The sequence below is a fragment of the Panthera uncia genome (assembly GCF_023721935.1).
Source record: "Panthera uncia isolate 11264 chromosome B2 unlocalized genomic scaffold, Puncia_PCG_1.0 HiC_scaffold_24, whole genome shotgun sequence".
NCBI classification, from domain to species: Eukaryota; Metazoa; Chordata; class Mammalia; order Carnivora; family Felidae; genus Panthera; species Panthera uncia.
The window spans coordinates 59,968,630-59,993,645 of record NW_026057580.1 but is presented as its reverse complement, the minus strand read 5'-3'; the positions used below and the strand labels follow the sequence as shown (position 1 = coordinate 59,993,645).

The 25,016-nt window shown below is 39.2% G+C and overlaps 1 protein-coding gene and 1 non-coding gene across 2 annotated transcripts in view; both read left to right on the top strand.

The window, feature by feature from the left end:
- Positions 1 to 25,016, top strand: part of SIM1 (SIM bHLH transcription factor 1) — a 64,623-nt gene that overhangs the window by 14,912 nt on the left and 24,695 nt on the right. The window contains exons 6-9 of the mRNA XM_049654057.1: positions 32 to 231; positions 428 to 534; positions 1,198 to 1,345; positions 24,155 to 24,323. Coding sequence (XP_049510014.1) covers positions 32 to 231; positions 428 to 534; positions 1,198 to 1,345; positions 24,155 to 24,323 — 624 coding nt within the window. The remainder of the gene's footprint in view (positions 1 to 31; positions 232 to 427; positions 535 to 1,197; positions 1,346 to 24,154; positions 24,324 to 25,016) is intronic.
- Positions 21,525 to 21,628, top strand: LOC125939173 (U6 spliceosomal RNA). Its single transcript, XR_007462936.1, has one exon. It is a non-coding gene; the product is annotated as a U6 spliceosomal RNA (small nuclear RNA).

The window sequence follows — 25,016 nt, the reverse complement described above, 5'->3', positions numbered from 1 at the left end:
CTGAGTCTCACCCCTTCATCCTCCTCTGCAGGTCATTCACTGCAGCGGCTACCTGAAGATCCGCCAATACAGCTTGGACATGTCCCCCTTCGATGGCTGCTACCAGAACGTGGGCCTGGTGGCTGTGGGCCACTCGCTGCCTCCCAGTGCCGTCACGGAGATCAAGCTGCACAGCAACATGTTCATGTTCCGCGCCAGCCTGGACATGAAGCTCATCTTCCTGGACTCCAGGTGGGTTGTCAGGTGGGAAAGGATCACCCTAGCAGGAGGATGGCCCTGCTCCGTGACCGAGAGCTCTTCCTCGACCTTCTGAGACCATTTTGCAGATGAGGTGAAGTGAGGGCGGGCACCCAGGCCTGAGAGGACCGTGTGGGGTGGGGGGCATCCCCGCATCCTGCGCTCATCCCTCGAGGATTGCTCTCCCCAGAGTGGCGGAGCTGACGGGGTACGAACCTCAGGACCTAATTGAGAAGACGTTGTACCACCACGTGCACGGCTGTGACACCTTCCACCTGCGCTGCGCCCACCACCTGCGTAAGGCGCCACTCTTCCCGGCACAGGACGTCCCCCGCGCGGCCTGGGGAGGGGAAAGGGCGTGATTTACGTCCACAGTAAGCGGTCGGGGAGGAGCCCTGGTAGCCGGGTGGTGGTGGTAGGTGACGCCTTTCCCAGTGGCTGCTCCAACACTGAGCCCCACCTTGTTTCCTTAATATCCGCAGGGAGAGTTTCTGAGTTTCTGGGGAAATTCCCCTAGGAGGGGTTTTATGCTCCCCACCTCCCACCCTCTGCAAGCCTCACCGAACATGGGAACAAAAACTGAGGCTAGGCCAGCCATTTGGCTCATATGCACAGACCTGCTTCAGCTTTTTTTTTTTTTTTTTTAGCTTAATTTCCAGAAACAGGGAATATGAGCCTCGGAGTTCAGCTGCCCAGACGGTACCTTCCTTAGAAAATTGAATGGAGGAATCCAATTTTAAGTGTCCCCCACCCCTTTGCTAATCTCCAGGGGCTGGAGAACTCGATGCAAATTCAGGGGAGAGACAATCCATTTGGGAACCTACCGTTCGTCTCTCCCTCCTGCCTGGGGGCAGTCATTAGGGCCCATGGGGGACCTGCACTCCCACCGCCAGGGTTTGTGTTTGGGCGGGCTCAGGAGCCGGCTCCTTCACCACCAGCTGCCTTCTGTCTTTCCATCAGTGCTGGTGAAGGGGCAGGTGACCACCAAGTACTACAGGTTCCTGGCAAAGCACGGTGGCTGGGTATGGGTGCAGAGCTATGCGACCATCGTCCACAACAGCCGCTCGTCCAGGCCACACTGTATCGTCAGCGTCAACTATGTCCTCACGTGAGTGCAAGTCTGGGACCTTCGCCCACGCTAGGCAACCCTGGTCTCCGAGAGGGCGCGGGCGGTGGGCACTGCTGGTTAGGCGAGGCTGGGGCCCCCTGGGATACCGCTTCTGCCCCCCCCCCCCCCCCCCCAGTGCACTCTGTGCTGGGAGACTGCAGCTTGAGCACTTTCATCTTTATGAAGAGGCTTCCCTCGTTACATTCTAGGAAAAGATTTAGGAGTTTTTCCACCCACAGTCTACATTTGCTTTCTGCTCTCTCTTTTAACCTTTTAAGCGAACTCTGCATTAAATAAAACTTAATGTGGCAGAAAGAAAAGAGAGAGAGAGAAAGAGAGAGAAAGAGGAAAGGGTAGGACGTACGGAGCCATTTATGGTTAACAAAAAGGACATCTGTTTCACTTTTTCAAATCTGGGTTTGAAGTTCTTAATTTTAACCAGAGTCTCCAATCAAAGTTAAGAGTTCTGAGAGAGTGGTTCTTACGCTGAACCACAAAGAGGGTTTAAGTGACCAGGAGGGTTTGACTGTAACCTCCTGAAAGCCAAGGGACCCGACCCAAGGCTGCAAGGCTTCGCCGGTGCCCAGGCCCCGCGCGTTGTGTGACCGCGTCGCGAGGGAGGAGCCGGCCTGGCAGTGTCACCTACAGCCGACCGGGCGGCCGCAGCGGCCGCGTTTGAGCTTTATTTCTAGAAACAATAATCATCAGTGGCCCTCGGTGTGGCACTGCAGGCTGATCACGTGGCCTGGTGTGCGGCTGGTGAAGAAAGCGCCTTCTGTATAATGTTTGAATTGCCCTGGTTTGAAGCCTTTATGAAGAACTCTTTTGTGTGCACGGTTGCCTTTTTTTTTTCTTTTTCTTTTTTTTTTTTGGTAGTCGCTGAAATTCTTGTGATTTTAGGGGACCTCAGGGGTTATTTACTTTGGAAGCATTGACACGCCTGGCACTTAGTAGAAATGCTATTTTCACATTAGGAAATTGGTTAAGGGGGTACTATTTGGAATCAGACTATCCTACAGGCCATGAGGACTAGATTCATTCCACGTTGTTTTAAATTGCCAAATTAAAAATGTAGTGCTTGAAAATATTATGCTTGGCAATAAGACTATTTACTCTGTGCCCTGTTTAATAAGAAAATTTAATTCAATAGACTTGGAAAAATGAATTTGGTTTAGATGAGGATTCAATATTCAAGAATAATAGCTGGTTATTAAGAAGAATCTTTTTTATTCCTTTCATTCAATAAATGGTATTAAAATAAACACTGTTAGGTTTTTGTAATAGCAAGAAAGCTGTGGATTTTAATACAGAGCAGAAAAGATACAAGTATTTTGGGTATCATGAAACAAAACCATTTTATGAATGCAATTTTTTATATTATTAAAATGAACGTAAGAGAAAATGGCAAAACATAATTCATAAAATAAGCCACTCTGTGAAGCAGAAGTATTAAAGAGTGAAAAATTATGTCTGCTTACCATGGAAAGGAAACGGACATTCTTTAAGAAGGCGCTTTGTATGTCTGAGACATCACAGGCATTATACATACACTCTGTTCTCTGGTGGGTGCCTGTGGTTAGTAATCATTTTTTATCAAACAGCAGGGTATATAGTCACACAGACCCATACAAATGATCAGAATGCAAGTTAGACCTCCCAATGGGTAAGCTTAATTTATGTTTGGAGTCATTTTGGAATATTCTGTTTTGTTTTCCGGTGGATAAGTGTACTTTTCTTCTGCTGTTGGCCATGTCCTTCTTCACTTCACACACTTCTTTAGAGCTGCAGGATTAGGCTACCAACTTTACATAAGATTAAAAAGATGTAATGAGGATAAGTGATTTACAGAAGGAAAAATAGCATGGCTCATATTTTTCTAAATGTTTTATACCTCTGAATGAAAATAGAAATAAACAAACAGAAGTACACAAGAGAAAAAGCTGAAATTGATTACCCTTTTATGAGTCTCAACTCCAATTCTTTGTATAAAAATTCTTAGGACGATTTTTATAGCTACAAATGTGGAAACTGCCTTAGATGAAATGCCATCAAGTGGCTCTGTGTGTGTTGACAGGATTTTCATAATGAACAGGTTGCAGTTTGTTTGATGTGTATATCACACATCTGGCTGGAAGTTACTAATTTACATTGTCTTAGCAAATTAAATAGATGGCTATTGATTCTCTATGGTAGCAGTGAACTACCACATACATTTGTTTTCAAGGCTAGTTCTCTATGAAGCCTGAGAATGATAAGTGAATTCTTTCCAAATATGCCACCTCAAACAATGTACTTAAAACCACAAGCCCCCCAAATAATTTGACAGGCCAGATGTTTTCCAACTTTAGACATTTTAATAGCATACATTTTGAAAAGATTTTCATATCATGGAAGCAGAGAGAATTTTAAATAAGCGTTGGTCAAATGAAGGTATATTGATGGAAGCTACATTTGTAAGAATCATTTTTCAAATTTCCTGATGATAAATTTCTTGTTGAAGTTAAAATATGCCTAGAAATACTGGTCATCATTTTCTGACAAAAGCGATGATGAATATAAATCTTCGGTAACCTTGTTCTAATAAGCAGCTACCACTGCAAATATAAGGATTTAGAGGCGGGTGGTTCTTTTACCAGCCTTTGTATGACCATCATACAAAATGTTGGCATTCGAAAAAATCTAGAGAGGAGAAGAAGAGGCTATGATTAAATTTTCGAAATTCTCTTACCTTTTCTCTGGGTGCTTGAGGTTCCCAACGCTTATATAGCTTTTCATGAAAACTCAAAAATATAAAAACAAAACCCAAACAAACAAAAAAAACTCCTTTCATACCAGGACTAACCAGTTCATGATTTTCTGTAAGACATAACCTGTTAGCTTTACGTTCCACATTAAAAAAAAAACAAAAAAACAAAAAAACAAACAAAAAAAAACATTCTTACAAATCTTGAGTGCCCACAGGCTTCGAAATATTTGTTAAGTACGGCAGGCCCTGCTCCCTGATTATTTTCAGGAGTATAGATGGATGGAGGCAGTGTCTGGTAACAGTGAATGTTGGGGGAAATTCCAGAAAAGTATGGACAGTACAAGGAATACTGTGTAAAAACTGAGTAATTGTCTTGAAATCATATTTTCTTGAGTTTGTTTAACTAGTAGTATTAATTATTCATAGCCAGTTCAGATGGAAAACATTAGTACTTAACGTGAGGAAAATTGAAAATGTGGAACACCCAATAAACTACGAAAAGTAATTTCTAGAAAAGAGTCTTGATTCTTTTTATGTTTTTAAACTTAGTATGTTATATAAATAAAACTTATAAAATCTACTTTTAAGGATAAACCAATGAAGTATAAACATCTCATTTTAAAATATTTAAAAACATTAATTTTTCAAATATATAGAAGGCTGAAAGAATACTACAATGAATATCCGTGTACACATCATCTATAATAGAAGCCATATTTGTTTTGTCTCTTTCTACCTACATGTATGTAGGTATGTAGGTATGTAGAAAGGGTATGTATTTGTATGTGCATGTTTTTCTCCACTGAATTATTTCAGAGTAAGCTACAGACATCATCATACTTCACCCTAAATAACATTCTCCTATGTAGCCACTGCATATTTATGATGGCACATTTAAAGGGTTCAGAATTATTGTGTGTAGAAGGTTGCAAAAGTATACATGAGATCTAGTTTACTGATACCATTAAAAACAATCTGTCACCGACATTCATCAAGAGCTCACTGATATATGACCTTAGTTAGGTTGACTGATAGATGATATTTGTGAGGGGACTTCTGTGGGATATAGTTGTAAAAGTTAGCGTATTTTAACCTAGACTTCTAATGAGAATTGGAAGCTAATAAAATTCTGGTATTTTTTTCTGGAAAGTAAAAGAGAGATCTTGAGAGTGATTTGGTAACTTTGGAATCAGACAGATTTAATATCTTCAACCATTTTTTTGTTAGTAAAGATGGCTTCTCTGCTTATTTCCCAAGTTTAGGATGGAACATTCTTTTGGTGCAAAATCTCACATGCTGTTTGAGAGTGATTCACTGAACACATAGAAGGGATTCTCTACATTAAAATTTCTATGTCTGTGTTACAAAGAGCAGAACAAAAAAGAGACAATTTACATTAGTGGTTTATGTAACACTTACTATCTACTAAATAATCCTTTGAATTTGAAAGTTTGGGCCAAATGCCAAAGGAGACATACTTCCTTCGTGTGAAAGAAAATAAAGGGGTCTTTGTATTATAATTATTGCAGGTCCTATAATTTTTGTTTTTCTTTGTATGAAACCATTGTATTTCCTGCAATTAAAAAGAGTTTTTAAGTCTTAACATATTCTATGAATGTAAAGTCAGATGTACCCTTATCACATAGCAGCAAACATTAAAATATGCTCATATTAGCATGCTCTTTCAAGTATATTAATAGTGCTGAGTTAATTTGACATTTAAATTTAAAAGTATTTTTTTTATTAATTTAAAGCCCCAGTGATATTATTGTTAGTACTACCAGGAAATTTTAGAAAATGCTTTTTAAAAACTTGACCAATTATATGTGTAGTTATAAAAATAGGTTTTATTTTTCTGGTTAGCAAAAGCATTCTTTCATATTATAAATGATGTCAAATGAAGTGCCTTTTGACTTAGCAAGCTATGGCAAAATATAAAATGATTTTATTCTCATGCCTTGGATCTGTGTAGCACTTGTTGCATAGATTTAATTTTTTGATCATTAAAAATAATAATCATGTGCTAATGTATACCCGTAAATTAGATTTGATCCTTAATTGTGTTTAATCTTTATTATAATAATATTGAATGTTGAAGCCCCAATTGTCCTTTTCAAGTGATCTTTTAAGTAACTGAATCATTATAGAGATGAATTGAAGACACATTTGTATGAATGGTAATTTATAAAAACTGAAACTATTAATAGTAATTAATAGTGATTTTACAACTACCAAAACACTTTATTAAAAGAAAGATCTGGGGTATGTAGTCTGTTTTGTAGTACATAGTAATACTAGTACTCGCTTATGTAACACATATAAAAGGATTTCATATCCTTTTTGCTTATTGTAATTTTTTAATCAAGATATTCTGTATTTAGTTTTGAATTCATTGTTTATGTTCAAATTTTGTTTTACTATTACAAATGCTAAATACAGCATCATTACAAATGCTAAATATTTTTTTAAAAGTGCTGTCACTTTCATTACATAGTTTGCTCCTTTGACAGCTCTGTACAGGGTTCGGGCAGGGATTTTCCAGGTGAGGAAACTGACATCAGATATGCTAAGTAAGTGGGGAAGCCAGGATTAAAGCCTGGGGTCTTGACTCCTACTGTATCCTAGGTTCCTCTGTATTGGGGTGGGAGTCAGGGAAAGAGGAATGGATTTAAATGGGTAAGGCCTGTAGTGTTCAGCCCACCCAACTTCTGGATAGGCTTTCGTCTGGTCTCATTATGGAAGATTAAAAAGCTGCCTCTGTGTTGCTGCTTCACAAATATCTTCACAAAACAGATATTGACCATTTGGTGGTTTAAAACTAGCAACACTGTCTTCTCAAGAACATTCAATTAAGAATATATCTTTTTTTTTTCCTTAAGTCTCACTAAGAACATTTTCATTTTGTAAGAAAAAATGTGGCCTGCAAACATTTTAGTTTTCCCTGAGTTGCTTACCTTTAGATTACATACATACATTATTGCTATTACTAATTATTTCATTTCTGCAACCAGATTTAATATTTTATGTTTTTGTTGAACAGATGTGTTAAAACAAATTTCTGCTCTCATTGTGTACCCTACAATGGGTTGGCAAGCTAGGTCATCCTTTTTATCAGCTGGGCCACAAATTACCTCTCATGGCAGTGGGCTATTTCCTAGATGGTATTCTGTGTTTGAGGGACAATGGCAGGAAAGGTTGTCCACTGGGGATTCTGTTGGTGGGGGATGGTAGGGATGAAGGGCCTCCCAGCATGCTCTGGTCAGGTGTGTCATCCTCTGGCCCTTTGACAATCCTGCTACCTGGCTGCTTCCATCTCCCCAGGCCTCTCTGGCCTCTGCACCTTTCTTTGTTGTTGTGCTGAGGGCAACTGAGTCACAGGACCTCTTTTTTAAAATGTTCTTAGGTGGAGACCACATGGTATGTGCTCAGTGATGATCCTGACCACTCTTCTTTGGCTGTTGCGAGGGAAAGAGTTCTGATCTTTGAGTCGTTTCATAGAAAAACGTGATCATTACCTCATTGGAGGTGGGGATATACATGTTACTGTGAATGGACAAATTCAAATGAAGCTTTACTTGAACTTCAGAAAAATATGTTTTCATCTTCTGACTTCATCTATTTGCATTGTGAGCACTGCTAGGTTTGGTTCAAGGTGTGGATATGTGTGTGGATGGGGAGGATTATGCATATCTTGATAATTTAGTAAAAGGCTGCACTTATCCAGGGCTTCCTTCTCTGTTCTCTGTTCCCACTGGCTTGTGACATCTCTCCAGATGAGCAGGTAGTGATAGAAATTTCATCTGGGTTGAAGGGCTGTGTCTGTGCCTAAGCTGTCAGGCAAAAAGGATTGGTTGGAGTTTAGGTGACACCTGGAAATGCCTGAGTACCTGTCAGAGGAATTTCACATTCTGTCTTGTCTGAAGGAGTAACTTCCCCAGTTCCTTTCCCCTGCCTCAGGCCTTCTGAGGTCCAGGGAGCTGGCAAGGGTGAGAAAGGTGGTCTATGGTGATGGCAGGGCTAAGGGGGATGAGAAGGGAACTTACTTTTATAGGGCCTGGCTGAGTCTGGGCCATCTGTGTACCATCTGTGACTTTTACTCTGAGAGGCTATATTGAAGTAGGATTGTGATTTTGTTTTTATGAAAACCCACAGTATCATTTGAAGCAACCTGAAGGGGCAAGGTATGGGCTTTGGCGTTAGAGAACTCTGGGTCTGAATATGTTTTATTGCATAATAGCTATGGGATTTTGAGCATAGCTGTATTCCTGTGAGCCTCTGTTTTCCCATCTGTGCAATCAAGATATTTGAACCCACCTTTTAAGGACTGAGGAGGATTATATGAGATAATGTATATATAGCACAGAGCGTGGCAGACAGCAGATACTCAAAATAACTGTTGTTATTAGCTCTTGATAATTATGTGATGTCACCCGAAATGCTTTGAAAAGAGAGGAGTGGTTCCATTTTTAACTTGAATTGCTAAATCTTCAAATCCACAAATTTAAGTATTTACCTTCTCCCCCCTCCAGTTCCACACATTTCTCCAAGCATTGTGCTCTTTGTGGGTGGCGGTTTCTATAGTTTGGTTAAGTCGCCCTGTTTTTCACTGCTCTCACTGTGTACCCTACAGGTAGCTGTGCTTTGTGCTTGGAGGAAGGGAAGCCAATACTTATTGAGTACCTTATTTGTCCCAGGCAAAATGGAAGGTGCTGTACATGGTACTTTACAGGGAAAAAGAAAGTTCTAAGAAACCAAGCTTTTATCCAATTTCTAAAGTTAATTTAGTTGGAACCAGTGGTTTGTCAACTTTACCAATGTCAGTAATTATAACTTAAAGTGAATAAAACATGCAACACTGACATTTTTGATGGTGTGCAGTATATTCCCCTTTACTCTGTGTGCACTAGGTGTGGCTGAATCAACAGTGTTTCAGAGAGTATGGCAAACTGCAGTTATTTATTGCATGAATACATGAAGCAGAGGTCTTGGCATCTCTCGAGTTGTTTACAATTTAGTTGGAACTAAATATTTAAGAACTCAGATTAGCTCAGTTCAAACTGATATGGTGCACTTGGGCTATTTGTTGAGAGCACAGAATTCAAAGAAGCTTGAATGGTGGAGCTACCAGGGAAGGGGGAGAATTTAAGGGTTGGAAGCAGAAGTAAGGTCTTTTGAGATGGAACCGTGACATATACTCATTTGTCTCATTGTTTTCTTCATGAGAAAATAACATAACACAATTAGTTTCCTCTTCAAATTAGATTCAGCAGTGCTTGTCTCACTGTTCTCATATGAGCTGGGTTTTCTTTCCTTCTTTTACCTTTATACCCTGAACTTTTTTGTTGGAACTGAATGTGTTTCATCATGATTGGAAACTATTTTCTCTAAGCCTCTTACCTTTCTCAGATTAGTACTGGTATATATTTATTTTGAACGTGTTCACCTAGCCTTAGTTTTATTTATATATATATATATATATGTTTATATATATATATATGTTTTTATATATATGTTTATATATATGACTATATGTATGTTTATATATATTTATATATACATACACACTTGTATACATATATAATATATACATATACACATATATTACATATATGTACATATAATATATACATATATAATATATACATGTACATATACACATATATTAGCATCTAAGCATAGAACACAGTTTTTAAAGTTTTGAGGATGTCAGTATTCTGAATGGAATGTAGAATGTTATTGAAATGAATACACAGTGTTGCCACATGTATAATGGTTGTATTTCAAAATGGGTTTTAGAAAGCAAATTTAAGGTACACATAAGGAACATCAGCAGATTGGAGGAGATGGGGGTGCAAAGAACCTGGCTCTTAGGTTCTAGGTTTGCAGGGCCAGAAGGCCTCCTCAGTGCTGTGTTTGATATCATTATCCTACTGCTCTTAGAATATGATGCAGTCTAATCCCTAGACTTTTTAGCTAGATGTTTCAAACCCTGATAACCAGAGGAATGCATTACAAGGTACTTGTAAAATGAGATATGAAATGAAATATCACTACTTTATTATGCATCATAGCATATTAGTTAAGAACCTGGGCTATGGGTATATTGCCTATTCAGATTCCTGGGCTGCTACTGGCTATCTCTGTGGCTATGGATAAATTGCTTAACTTTGTTGCCTCACTGTTTTTTAATCTGTAAAATGTGTAATGTGTAATAATAATATCTATTTCATAGAGTTGTTGTAAGCATTAAATGAAATAGATTCTTGGCCCTGTGCCTGACACAAAGTAACACCAAGTAAATGTGAATTATTAGGGTGAAATTATTGCAGTGAAATTAGATAAAATAATTTCTTATTTAATTTCCAATGAACACAAAATAAATGTCTGTGAGGCTGAAGGAGGGAAAGCATGAGTCTTAGGAAGGCAGAGGGATGCCCAAGAATGAGAAATCAGCAATCATTCTGGTACATCTGGAAAGGATTGTTAGATCCTACTTCCAATGATTAGGACTAGTAAGCCTTGAGGCAGTCATAAAAGTTTTCTTGAGCACCTATTAGGTGTCAGGCACTGTGCCAGGTTCTGGGGATATCAGAATGAATGAGACAGCATCTGCAGGAAAAGGAAATAAGCGCAAGGACAACCTCTACCCCGGCTTGACCTCCCTATGGGCTTGCTGATGACAGGTTCCTTCCTGGAGGGGAGTGTTTCCATTCACAACTAGAAAGAAGCAGGCCCAGAGTGCCTTGGCACTGTTCAGGTCAACCCTGGGGAAAAAGCTTGCAGGTGTGCTCAGATTCCCTGTGGTTAGATGGTGGGGAGGGAGTGGAGACAGTAAGAGGAGCAGAGCTGCTGGGGAGGGCTGTGCAAGCATGTGTGTGTGTGTGTGTGTGTGTGTGTGTGTGTGTGTCTCTCTCTCTCTCTCTCTCTCACTCTCCCTCTCTCTCTCGGGTTGGGGGGGGGTGAGGGGGATCCAGACTGGCAGCAGAGAAACTGGCTGCAGGCCAAGGAGTCCATCTTAACTCTTACAAAATCGCTGTTTCCCTGGGTGGAGCCTCTGCATCCCATTAGATCAGCCAGAGAGAGCTGCTGTGTGTGCCAAGGTGATTTTTGTCCTGTTGGAATGATATTGAGCTGCGTTTTGCTCTGCTTTGAATGGAGTTTTTAAATATTTTGTGGGGTTGACTTCTTTTTTTAAATTTTTTTTTTAACGTTTATTTATTTTTGAGACAGAGAGAGACAGGGCATGAACAGGGGAGGAGCAGAGAGAGAGGGAGACACAGAATCTGAAACAGGCTCCAGGCTCTGAGCTGTCAGCACAGAGCCCGACTCGGGGCTCGAACTCACGGACCGTGAGATCATGACCTGAGCCGAAGTCAGACGCTTAACCGACCAAGCCACCCAGGTGCCCCTGTGGGGTTGACTTCTAATAGGATTTGGAATCTTAGTGAGTTTTAAATGGAAGAATCACACTAGAGTCAAATAGTCTTTGTACATTTATTATGTTTAAAAAAATGTTTCTAGTGATTTTTAGGTTTTTGTAATATTTTAAACTTTTCTCTTGTAAAGGGTAATCTCACGGCTTTGTTGCCCTGCCCTGGAGAGATGGGGAGGTGACTGTCAGCTGCAAGTGAAGGGGGTGGGGTGGGAAGGTGCTCTGTTTGCTGCCATATTTAGAAAGGTCAGGGAGTAAGATTCACTCACATTTGAGAGACTGCTATTTTGTGCCAGAGGCTCAGAGAAGCCAAGTCATTTAGCCAATATAACACAGCTAATGAGTAGTCATGCCAAACCAGAGACAGGACTCCCGAGCCCACCTGATTTCCTCTTTGGCCTGCTGTCTGTAAGTTGGTAACATTGTACTAGGGTGAGTCGTATGTAATTGCCATTTCTGTGCATTAAAGCAGTTCGATAGTGGTGATTTCCTATGATTCCACCTAATATTTGGGAAGTAATGGGACATTTTGAAGAGATTTTGCAAAAGTCTATGGATAGTTTACTACAAGACTTCAATATGGAGTCTCCACAAAGTGACCCAATTGCTTCACAGTTCGGGTGTGCTCAGAACCCAGTCAGCTGCCATGCAACATGCTTAACCCTTGGGCCCAACACTGTGTCCCCCTCACCAGTTTCAGCATCAACAGTTATGATATTTTCGCAAAACAGCAATCCGTAAGTATTACCCATGGAACACTATTTTATTTGGAACATCTAATATATTACCAGGATTCAAATGGACATTGCTGTCTTTACTGGAAGGGTATTTCTCCTTTGATTGATTGCTAAATGGCTAGAGCTTGTGAAAGGATCTCTCTCTCTCTCTCTCTCACTCTCTCTCTTTTTCCTGGGGATTTCTTGTTCAAACAGAATTTGTTGTATCCACATCAGTAAAGCCGTGCTAACATGGGCTGCTGGCTAGACCGTGGAAATAGCCTCATTATATTGAACTGGATGTCATAATGGTACCCATTAAGGTGGGATTCTCTCTATGTTTGTACTTTTAAACCCAAGTCCCTTGCCACTTTTTTACATCTCTCTGAGAATAGCAACATTCTCTGGTAATGCAATCTGAGAACGTGCTGTCTCTTGCCTCCTCCCACTGAGAACCATTACGAAAATAGAATCCCTGGTTCCGAGCATTTTTAGGGGTTATGGCTTGCTGCTGCTCCTCAGTCATTCATTTTACTCTTTGCACTTGTGATGACTATAATGTGTTCTGGTGGCTGAAGGTAAGAACCCATGAGATGTACTTCTTTCAACACTCCCATTAATTGACATTGGTGTCCAAATATACGATGGGAAAAGAGCAGCTTTTTTTCCCCCAAAAAAACTAACCAAATGCAACACAGGGTTTTTCATTTTAATTTTTATAAGCTGTTAAGAGACTAATAGTGTTGAAAGTCATAGCATTTCTATTAGCTGTTGAAATCTTACTGTAGGCCTGGCAAAGTGAAGCATGTGTTGTACTGGATTTGGGTAATGGAATCCTGCAGGGTCCCAGCTCAGGAATGCTGGAAGGATGAAGCCCACAAAGCAGAGGGCAGAGTGCATGTCCGTTTCATTCCTCCAATTAGAGTAGTTAAAGAAATAACAAAATGCAGGGTAGCATTTTATTGTGAGGGATAATTGAAAATCAGGGGGGGGGGATATTTAGATACGCTACATGGTGTTTTACATTATAATCTCTTTTCTATTTGTGTCTCTTCGCAATGGACTCAATAGGACCTCCATTATAAACAAATCTCTATCATTAGAATTAGCTTAATTTCTGTTGCTATACTTAAGAGGATAGTAAGAGATGTTGTAGAGTGTAGTCCTCTCTTCAGCAAATGGGATGGTTTTTGCATTCACCCAGCGAGTATTTCCCCAGTGCCTACTGGGTGCCAGGGTCTATAGGAGGATTAATGGTGTTACCAAGACAGACAAGGTCCCTACTCTCATGGAGGGTAAATTTTAGTGCGAGGAAATAGACATTACTTATAAACAAATAAATATGTCATACAATGTCAGGAACTGAAAGGAAGAAATCAAGCAGGACAAAGAGATGGGAGTGGTCAGGGAGGGCCTCTCTGAAGTCTCCTGAATGAAGGAAGGGAGGTAGCCATGCTGAGACCTACAAGAAGAGCATTCTCAGCAGTGGGGAGCAAATGCAAAAGCCCTGAGGTAGAAACCAGCTTGGTAAGTAAGTTGATGAACAAGAAGGTCACTGTCACTGCAGCAGAGAGAAGGGGTGAGGGAGAGCACAAGAAGCTGATGCTAGAATAGGCAGGGTCAGACCATGCTGGGTCTTGAAGGCTTTGGGAAGTCACTGGAGTTTTGAGCAGAGGCATGGCATGAACTGCTTTAAGCTATGAAATGGTCATCTGGATGGGGTGGAAAATAGGCTTTGGGAAGGGTAGAGGGTAGAGGCAGGGAGACCAGTTAGAAAATGATTACAATAGCCTAGGTGAGGGAAGATGATGGCTTAAAGACAGAGGTAGGGATGAAGGGTCAGATTCAGGATGTGTTGAGGGTAGACAGCTGGAGTTTGCAGATGGATTGGATATGAGCTGTGAAAACATGAGGAGTCAAGGACAGCATCTGAGTTTTTAGCCTGAGTAATTTGGGTGAATGGTGGGAAGGAGCAGATTCATAGGCAGGAGCAACAATCAAGGGTTGTGTGGGGGGATATTTAGTTTGAGATGCCTGTCATTCATTTGAGTGGAAATGTCAGGCAGGTAATTAAATCTGGGTGTCATGGAGTGGGGAAGTCTGGGCTGGAGATTGGGGGTCATCAATATGGAATTTAAAGCCAGCAGAGTGCATGAGATCCCTTGAGAGTGAGCAATAACTGAGATGCAGCCTGTAGACTAAGCCCTGTAGCTCTCCAGTGTTATGGGATCTGCAGGAACAGGCAGTGTCCCCAAAGAGGCTGAAAGGAAGTGAACAGGGATCAGCATGCGAGTAGTTTGGTGAGATATGCAGTAAGGCTGTACCCTGGGGAAAGTGTGAAGTTTGTCTTTGGAACATCCCCTCCCTTTTCAATAGCAATCCATCTTGTCCATGTTACCCTTTCACCTGATACCTTTAGTTTTTCTTATCCAGAATGACAACTGCTCTGGTTTTCAAAGTATGGCCCCTTGACTGGTAGCAGCAGCAACCCCCAGGAGCTTGTTAAAAATGCAGATTGTGGTCTGTACCCTAGAACTACAAATGAGAACTTCTAAGGGGTGGGGCCCAGCAAGCTGCATTTTAACAAACTCTTCAGGGGCTTCTGAGACACGTTGAAGTTTGAGAACCATGCTCTAGGGAAAGGAGCTGAAAAAACTGAATCAATGAAAAATAAGGATGAGGTTTACTCCGTTAACTTTTTCTGAGCCATCTGGCTAAAGCCTAAGAAATAAATATCTAACAGTAGATTTTAAGCATAAACCAGTAGACCATTCTTGAGACATCTTTGTGGGGACCAAGGAAACCTCTCAAGCCACAAGTCATAAATTCAGGCAGCTGCCTATTGTATCTTTGGTAATGAACTCTACTGATAACTATATATTCTGTGTAGTATTATACAAGCTCTCTGACTCCAAATATGAAAGCAATTAAAATTTTGGCATTTTGGTGGGCAATCCAAAATCTCTAATGATAAATCACAACTTATTTTAAAATGTTTAAAGTTGTTGAAACACAACTTATCTACCAGACAATTTTAAATAATGCCTCAATAGCAAAACAAATAATAATAATAATAATAATAATAGAATATCTGTTGAATTGTGAATTTTTATTCATAAAATACATCTCAAATTTATTTTAGCCATTTAAATAATGGAGTTTAATGTATATTTAGTCAAGCATTACAGTAGTAAGGGCTTAGGGAGATTAGAAATAAATGAATCCAATTAAAGAACACGTCTGTGAGATTTGATATGTCATAGGTATGAATGAACTGTTTGCACAGTAACTGTAAAGAAACCGTTAATGATTAACTATCTAGAAGAGGTTTAATCAAGAATAAATGCTATAGGACGTATTTTAAAATATTTAAGTTAAACAAATGGAGATTTGTGCCTTTGAAAACATCGTGCCATGCCATCATTTTTGCTGTGTTTTTTCCTAGAGAGTTCAAAGCCTGAGGTTCTACTTTTCTATTTGCAGGAATGCCAGTGCCTTTGTGTTGTGTAGAAAAGGGCAGAGCTCTCAAAGGTGCCATGAGGTGTGGCCTTGTGGGGTCTCCCCACTGTATGTGGGAGAGGTTTGGGGACACTTTGGTCTTGAGTACAGAATGCAAATTTCCCAGTGTTGTGGGGAGATTATTTCTTTGTGATGACAAGTATTTTTTCTGTTCCAGGAGTTTGTATGCAGTTGAGAATAGGAGGTGTGTTCTTCTTACCTTCTCTGCCAGTGGCTAGTTTTAGGGTTTAGGAATCAGTTTTGTATGGGTCTAAAGAACTGAGTGAGAAAGCTATTCCTGTGAGAACAGAACCTTAACCAAATATAAGGTGTTAAATAATGGGTTCCCCCATTACTTATCTACCTTAGGTATTCAAAGAATTCTAAGGGGAACATATATTTGAAAAACAGCAGTTTAATAAAATGACAGTGAAGATTAAGGGAATGGACACAGAGGGTGGGGAGGTGAGAAGGAAAAGAGGGGCCAGAATAGCATGTATGAATTTTATTTTCTATTTGCCTCTTTTTTCCCCCCTAGAAGTGCATTAAATTAGCAGTCTTGACTGTGGAAAAGGAGACTGGCATTTTAAAAATTTATGCCTTTGGTGAAAGAGGCAGCACAGTCTGCATTGATTTGTTCATATCTAACTTTTAAAGACCGACACCTCCCTAACCACCCCCCACCCCACCAACCTCAAGAAAATAAGAAACAAAAAAGCTATAAGATCAGTAGCATTTGGACCCTAGATCTGTGGGATTTACAAATACACCTAAAATTTAGTAGCTATAGACATAGAATGAATTTTGGAGCATAAGAAGTTAAGTTTTTCAGAACAAAAGATGTAGTCCCCAAAGTAGGGTTACTCCACATTTAAACAGTGACAAATATGTCATCTATAACTCGCAGGAAACTAAGCCGTTGTTAGAAACTACATGGCAAGACTCTTTTTTTTCAATTGTAAGTAATAATTTAAGTTATATTATTCAAAGAAGGAAACAAAGTCATATAGTTCACATGAAAGCCTTCAGAGACAGATAATTCTGTAAGGTAGGAAGGGTGGAAAATAGATTAGAAAGTAAGTGAAATGTATAGGCACCAAGAGAGCATATGGACATTTGGACATTTAAAAATTATAAATGGTGTTCATGAGAAGTTGAACCTATGGGAAAAGAAGTTTAGTGGTGTTCTCTCTTCTGTAATTTAATAATATTCATAGAGAAGACACCCTGAAAACACAAGGCAGAGAAACTGGGAGCCATTTCAGTTGGAGATGAGAATACCTGAATTTTGCTCCAATTAGAGTTTCTTTTTCAAGAAATATTTTTCTGATTATAAAAGTCATACATGTTTATTATAGAAAAAATTAACAATATACAGAGGTATAAAGAGACGATAAAGAACATGTTTAATCTATTTTCCAGATATTCACTATTGACATTTTAATTTTTTGCCTCCCACTACATGTATATGCATATACAGTACATATTAATTTAAAGAGATAATTTTCATTTTATCAATAGTGTTTTTCGCATCACTAGAGTAAAAAAAGTTAATGATTACCTAATATTTTATCACATGGGTACACCATAATTAAGTAATGGTTCTATTGTTGGTTTTTATTTGCTTACTTACAATTAAATGTAAGAAATTATGCTAAGTACCCTTGTGTATAGACTTTTGATACTTATCTCTGATTATTTTCATTAGATCTATTCCTAGAAGTGGAATTACTGGATTTAAGGAATGAACATTCTTAAGACTCTTGATAAACACTGCTAGTTTACTCTCTTATCATTGGTATGTAAGAATGCCCATTTATTTCAACTTGTCTTCATTGAGATTTTTTTGTCATTAAAATAAAATCTTTGTTGATTTGAAAGACAAAAGTGACAAAAAGAATCTGATAGAAACCTTAATTCGTATAGGTTATTACTAGTGAGGCTAAACCTTTAAAAATTGTTTCTCAGCAATTTGTGCATTGTTTACATCCTTTTTATATTTTTCTATTTCAGAGATACTGTATTTATTATCGCTTTGTAGAAGTTCTTTCTCTGGGGGTTTAAAGCACTATTCCTCCTCGCTCTTTCAATACAGTTGCAACAGTTTCAAATAAATGGTTGAGGATAAAATTAATTTAGTATTCCAGTTTGTTTAAGAATCACATATGCCATGCCTGAATTGTAACTTTACAAAAAATAAGTGCATTTTATTAATATACATAACACTAAAACAATAACATATTAATATAACACTAAAACAATAACATGATTTGTTTCTTTAATTTAGGATCTCACAGAATATCAGAATGATCATTATTAATTATAATCTGGGAATTTAAGAATCCCTCTCATAAACTTGCATACTTAGTAGGTATTTTTTTCTTATTTATGTAGAAAGTTTTGCTAGTTTTTTGAATTTTTGGTCATTTGTATTTGAGATGAATAAAAATTTATTGCAGTGAGAATTGTTTTGTTAATCACTTGCAAGTGAGAATCTATTCTCTATAAGATATGGTGCTAGACAGTAAGTAGAGACTATGAAAAGAGAAAGTATTTAGGAGATTGTTGTCAAATACACCATTCACACTGTGTGACAGGAACTTAGGTGTGTTACATGAATGTTAGAGGCAGTGGACAGTGTAGGAACTGAGAGGAGGGAGCAGGAAATCACTGTGGCCTGGGTGGGTAAAGAAGCAAAGTCAGATGCATGTTGTGGCAGGTCTGGACTTAGCTATATTTCAACATGTGTCATGGGTTTGTAGACAGGTATTTCACAATCCCTATCGTGCAGATGGTTGACTTTGCTGCATCTTACCAAAATATTACAGTTTTTTACTGTATTCGGTTTTTTTGTTTGTTTGTTTGGTTATTGTTTGCCTATTGTTTTTGGTTGTTTGCCTATTGTTTAGACCTTCGTCTTTGCTTCTTGAAATCACAATGTGATGGTAAACTTTGTGCCTAAGCCATCCCTTACCCTTGTGGTGCCATCCACTCCATAGCATGTTGGATGAGACCTACAAAATAGAGGAGAAAGATATTTCTAGGCAGAGGCAGTGTTTATGTAAAAGCAAAGACTTTTTGGGAACTACTAAAATCACCAAAGCAAATGGAGAAAACCACAAGGAGCAAACACAAATCCACTTATTAGTATGAGACTATTATATTTCCAAGGGTGCCTTAGCCTAATTTCCCAGCAGATGTCTTAGTTTGTGAGCCTCTCACAGTATGGAATCCTCCTTATCAGCTATCTCTGCTGGGCTCCATGGGAGCCTGAAAATGAAACATAAACTAGGTCTCTCTGCTGCAGAGGTTTACCTAGTGGCCTGGTGGTAACTCTGCCAGAATATAAAGAAGGTCATGCACTTCGTGTGACAGTGATTCTAGAATCCAATTAAAAAGTTTAGTATAAGACGCAGTCGTTCCTACTTAATCCGATCACAGTTTAATGCAATCCTCTGCTTATTGCAGTCAGCGTCTTTGGAGCCAAATCAATTGCATGTCTTTGTTTCCACGTTTTCTTTGGTAATTTGATCACCTACAGCTGTTTTTTTTTTTTTTTTTAAACCTCAATTGGGAAATCTGGCAATATCTTTTAAGAATTGCCACATAACATAAAACCAATAGAGAAACTTCAGAATGACCAGTTTAAAAAACTGACATGACAGAAGCAAAACTTCAGTTGTCTAAAATAGAAGTGCAATGGGATATGGCAGAGTCAAAGAAGAAAAGTTCTTGCAGAGAATCTTGACTCAACATCAAGTGATAAAATACTGTTGATTGTTTATCTGTATAATTATTCCAACTCACCTGAAGGTTGTATGTATGGTTGTGCTGCTGTTGGCATCGTGAGGACACCAGTCTTCCAGTCAAAATGATAGAAATCATATTAATGCATTTCTCTGAAGCTAAAAGCACCTGTTAGTGATATAAATACCTTTTATTTGTTTTGCAAGGGCATCACCCTGAGCTTCCCATATGGCAAGTTGGCATTTACCTCATGAGTGATCATGGCATATTGCTGAAGGAAAGGCTGAGAAGGCCAATGGTGCAAAAATGGCCCCTTTTATTCTACTGGAATTTGAGTAACTCCAAATATGTACATGACTATTATAAAGTTTAGAGTAGACTCAGATGGTTAATTCTGCAAATTGAATGATTTCTGACTGTCCATAATGGAATAAGAGGATTACTTTGGTCTGTGCAAATACGAGTGAGATTGACAAGCTGCAAGTCCTAGTGATTGCAAATTACCTATTTCACATTGCTTTCAGAGCCGAGGTACCTGAGGATGTCTGCAGTTCTAGTACAAGTCATTCAAGGGGGGAAAAATCCAAACAAATGTAAATTGATACCAATAGACATTTTGAAAAATATGCCAAAGGGCATATGCCACAGTTCCTCTTTTTGATATGCCAGTCGTATCTGGGAGAACAGAGTGAGCTGCCCTAGTGAGGGTAACCTGTGGAGTCCTGAACGTGGTCTGTGTGGCACTTTTCAGGAAAGCTTTAGAAGTAGAGCAGGGCTGTGTCCTGTCCCTCCTTTACTAAAGTCAGCTAAGTCCAATTCCTCACTGTACTCATTCAGAGTCTAAGTGCTGGGCACCCAAGTATTTCATTTTGTCCCCCTCCACAGGGAAACATCAAACAGCTTTACTAGACATATACCTAACTTTAGAGGATGGGTGTGTGTGTGTGATACCAGAATATGCCTCACTTCGGGGGAAGGGAGGGCATGTCTGAGTTTGGAGGAGGGAAATGGAACTCATAATGTGATTCCCATCAGCATCTAGACCTTTAATCTATACAAATGAAATAGTATAATAGAATTCTAAAAGTAAAACAAATGCTTTGTTCTTAGTGAATCTGCCATTCAGAGCTGCTCTTGGCACCACATCAACTGTATTTGGAATGTCTTTAAGTGGGTATTTTTTTTTTTTGTGCTTTTCATCTTAACCCATCTTTCAAGTTGTTAGAGGAATAGGAAGGCTGAGCTCCTCTCAGAGTGTCGGGTCTGTACTGTTCCAAGGTCTCTATTTGCTTACTTAGCAATGAAGAGCTCATCTTAATAAGCATTTTGGCCACACTGCATTAGAGTTTAGAGACTAAGAAGCAACAGAGTGCATTAAAATGAGTTAGAGGTAGAAAGGAAAGAAATACAACATAAGGAAATGTTTGTAATGAAATGTATTACAGTTGCTACCAAAGTGAAACTACTGTCTTGGAGAAATCAGGTGCCAAAAAAGTGCCACAAATTGTGGAGGCGAAGAAATAATACTTAGTATTAATTGAACATTTACCAGGTTCTAGGCACTGTGCTGTGAATTTCTCACATAATATTTTTCTGAACCTTAGCACATCCACAGGAGTTATAAAGAGGAAAAAGAGGTCTCGATGGGTTGTTACACAGCAAGTGGCTCAAATTGTGATCTACCTGACCTCATGATCTTTTGCTAAGTTCTGGTGGATTCTTTGTGATCTTTTTAGATGTGCATCAAAATATTAATATTTTTTTATCAAGAGTATAACTCTTTTTATATTTATTAGCATTTTCATGTGAATATGTAGAAATTCAAATCATTTGTTGGTTTTAAATCTTTATTTAAGCCTCTTTGGAGTATTTCTATCATTGGGAACTATGCAAGAATTTTGGAAAGGCTTCTTCAGTAGTTGAGATGCATACTTTCGGAGTCTGATGGTATACAAGAGAAAAATGGAGGAATCCTGGTTTGCTCTCTGCTTCTTGACATGAAGTCCCTGTGCTGAAATGTTGCATTCAAAATGAGTTTTAGTGCTTGCTTCGGCAGCACATATTCTAAAATAGGAAGGATACAGAGATCAGCATGTTCCCTGTGCAAGGATGACACACAAATTTGTGAAGCATTCCATATTTAAAAAAAGAATGAGTTTTAAAAATTATTTGGCCATATTTTCAGGGGTGCAATGTTTTTGTCTAAAGTAAGTCTAAGTAAGTCCTGTTGGGCAGGGACTGAATGGCTATTCTGCTACCAAGTGCCCATTTGACACAGGAGATACCCAAGGATGGAGGCTGTCAGAGCCCATCTTGCTCACTGTCACATGCACATGATTTCAGGGCAGGTGGGTCAGGGGACTCACGGCCTAAAGGGGTCTTTGCCATCAGAGAAATACTTCTAGGCTGCTGGTTATTAGCAGTCATTGAGGAAAACAGTCCTTTCTGATTTGTGTTTTTATCTTCTTCCTCTTCCAAATGTGTGAAATATTGTGCAAATCACCATTGGAATATAACAGAATATCTCTTGACTCTTGCCCTCTAGGAACTTAGAACCCCTAGGAAAGACTAGACACTGTCACTTGAAAAATAAGGTTGGAAGAAGAAAAAAGAGCTTCTGGTCCCCTCCCTGTTTCCCTCAGGAAGTGGCCCTGGTGTCTTCTTCATGAGCACAGCAACTTAGTCCTTCTGTTCATTGATGTCTCCCCAGGGCCTCCACAGAGACACTCAGTATTGAAGGAATGAATAAGGTTAGAGGCAAGTAGGATTTAAGATAGTTCTTTTTAAGAGAAGTTCTATAGGTATGTGTTGAAAGAGCAGGGGAGGAAAGTATAAGGTCAGTTTGGGGAGAACTATTTTGAGTGAAGTGAAGGGCCATTGAAGGAAAATTTTCAGATACTGTCAGAAAAATAGGTGGGAGCCACATGTTGGAGAGCATTGAATTTCTGTCCAAGCAGTGCCCAGAATCTGTGTTGTGTGTTTTCCTTAGGGGGTGATTAGAGTAGGAAAGTAGACCATCAGTATGATTCAACTTCCCAAGCTTGGAAGGCAAATTGCATGCCCATCTTCTAAATTTTTGCTGCTTATGCAGGATAATGTTTTGTTTTTTTTTTTTTTACTTGCACTGAGTTGATGGACTATTTGATATGAAGTCATTGTAATTTGCTGACATATACCACTACACTGTAGTTTGTGGCCATGATATTATTGAACCTGTTTTAGCTGATTTCTATCCCCTGTCACTTGAGGGACTCCTTGCCTGAATTATCCTTTTGCCTTTGCCTGATCTCTTTGTAGAAGAACAAACAGGGAAAAGGAAGAGAAGATAAATGAATGGTTGCTGATCTATGGAAATCTACCAATCACTTTAACATATCTAACTTTATTAGTTTATTACATTTAATATACATATCTTAATCCAAAGGGTATTAAAAATACATGTAAATTTTTTAAAAAGGTGAACCCATTAGAGAAAAGGAAAAATAAAATAAGAAAAATAAAGGAAGCCAGTGGTGTTTGCTGCACAGAACACCTGCCACGAGGACTGGTGCAGTTGTTAGAGGTGGTTACAAATCGGATTTGGGACTCAGAGCTTTTTGACTTGCAGTGGAAAGAGGGAAACATGGTGAGTTAGATGATTCACAGTGTTTGTGAGATAAAAAGAAATCAATTACCCAGGAGCAGCCCAGCTAGTTCTGGAACCTGAGAGAAAATTCTCCCACGAGTCCTCATAAAGAAGACTATGAAACATTTTTCTTTTTGGCTGCCAGTGGGAAGGGTTGATACCCTCTTATGAAAATGGAGGAGTCAGACAACATTCTCTGCTGCCTGGAAGCAGGCTGAGATGGTAGCTGGGCAGGGCCAAGCTGTCATCTTCAGCCCCTAATTACCTCAAGCAATACCTTTATAATGAACTCTCCAAGATATACTCTTTATCCCCTTCATATCACAGCCTTCAGTTATTATGTTTAATATTTGTTTAATGTTTCTTCTTCCAAATAGCTTGTAATCTGCAGAAGGGCAGGGACTCTAGGCATCTTATTTATCTTTCATTTCTACATAGCACAAAACCTGGCATATATTAAGAGCTTCGTAGATATATATTGAGGATGGAGTGGAAAGAACTGGTGCTTAAAAGAGATTTTTAACTACTTACAAGCCTGGTCTCACTGGTTTGCTAGCTATAAAAATATTAGGGATGTTTACCAGAATGATTGATCTTGAAACAGCTGATGTTCTTCTTGCCAGTAATCAGATAGGATCAGTTTACCAGACAACTCAGTTATCTGCTGAGTTCACCCTACACAGAAAATGTTGAGAGTAGAGTTTATAATCTGTACCTCACCGATGAGGACACAAAAGCTCAGAGAAGTTGAATTACAGATTTATTTCCTACTTATAAAAATAATCCAAAATGTATTTTAAAATCAAGACAATTTCATGAGCATATTGTATCACTTGGCTGTGGTACGTGGGGCAGCTACATCCCTACCCGTTAGTTAAATGTTAGGCATTTCTAAAATAATCAAGGTGTTTGTGGCAACCAGTTATATGGCTAACTTTTGCTTGCTTCCCTTTTCAAATATGGATTACTGCCATTCCTGGTGAGAGAACACAGGTATCCATTTCCTGTGGTGGCAGATTAAGGGCTGTGTCCTCTCACCCTGCAGGGACACGGAATACAAAGGTTTGCAGCTCTCCCTGGATCAGATCTCAGCCTCTAAACCAGCCTTCTCCTACACCAGCAGCTCCACTCCTACCGTGACTGACAACAGGAAGGGGGTCAAGTCCAGGCTCTCCGGCTCAAAGTCAAAATCCAGGACTTCCCCATATCCTCAGGTCGGTGCACTGCCATTTTGCAACTTTCTTTTTTTTGTAACTTGGTTTGGTCTTGAAGTTGGGGAAGGATTAAAATGGTTTGGAATTAATTATCTGGTTGTAATAAATTTAAAACTTTATATATCTGGAAAACTTTCTAAAACTATCTTCTTCCTTCTCTTCTTCCTTTAAAATAGGTATGCTAGTAAAAATTTGAAATGATCTGGTGATTAACTGGTTTTATATGAAGATCATGAGAGACTCAGTTGTAGTCGGAACCATAACTGTTATTTCAAGGAGATTTATCCTAAAAATTTCCCCTCAAGCAAAATATGGAAAACTAGAGCTTGACATAGTCAAATCAATTTTTAGGACAGGGACTGAAGTAGAAGGAAATTAAGAGGTGGAGGCAAAGAATCAAGGATGCATTTCACCATGAGATTTGAGCACAGGAGAACTATTTTGGGAAATAGTCTACCAGATGGGGGTAAGGATAGGAAAAGAAACTCTCCTCTCATCTGTACAAGGTGATGAGCAGATAAGACCCAGAGGAGGTATTCCAGAAACAATGCAAGGTACAAAGATGTGTCTGTATTCTTGGAAGGAAAAAATTATTTTTCTGATCAGTCACTGAGATATAGAAACTAGACAGTCTCAAGATATATGCACAACTCTCTTCTGGCCTGAAAGAAGTAGGACAGAACTGGGGATCCC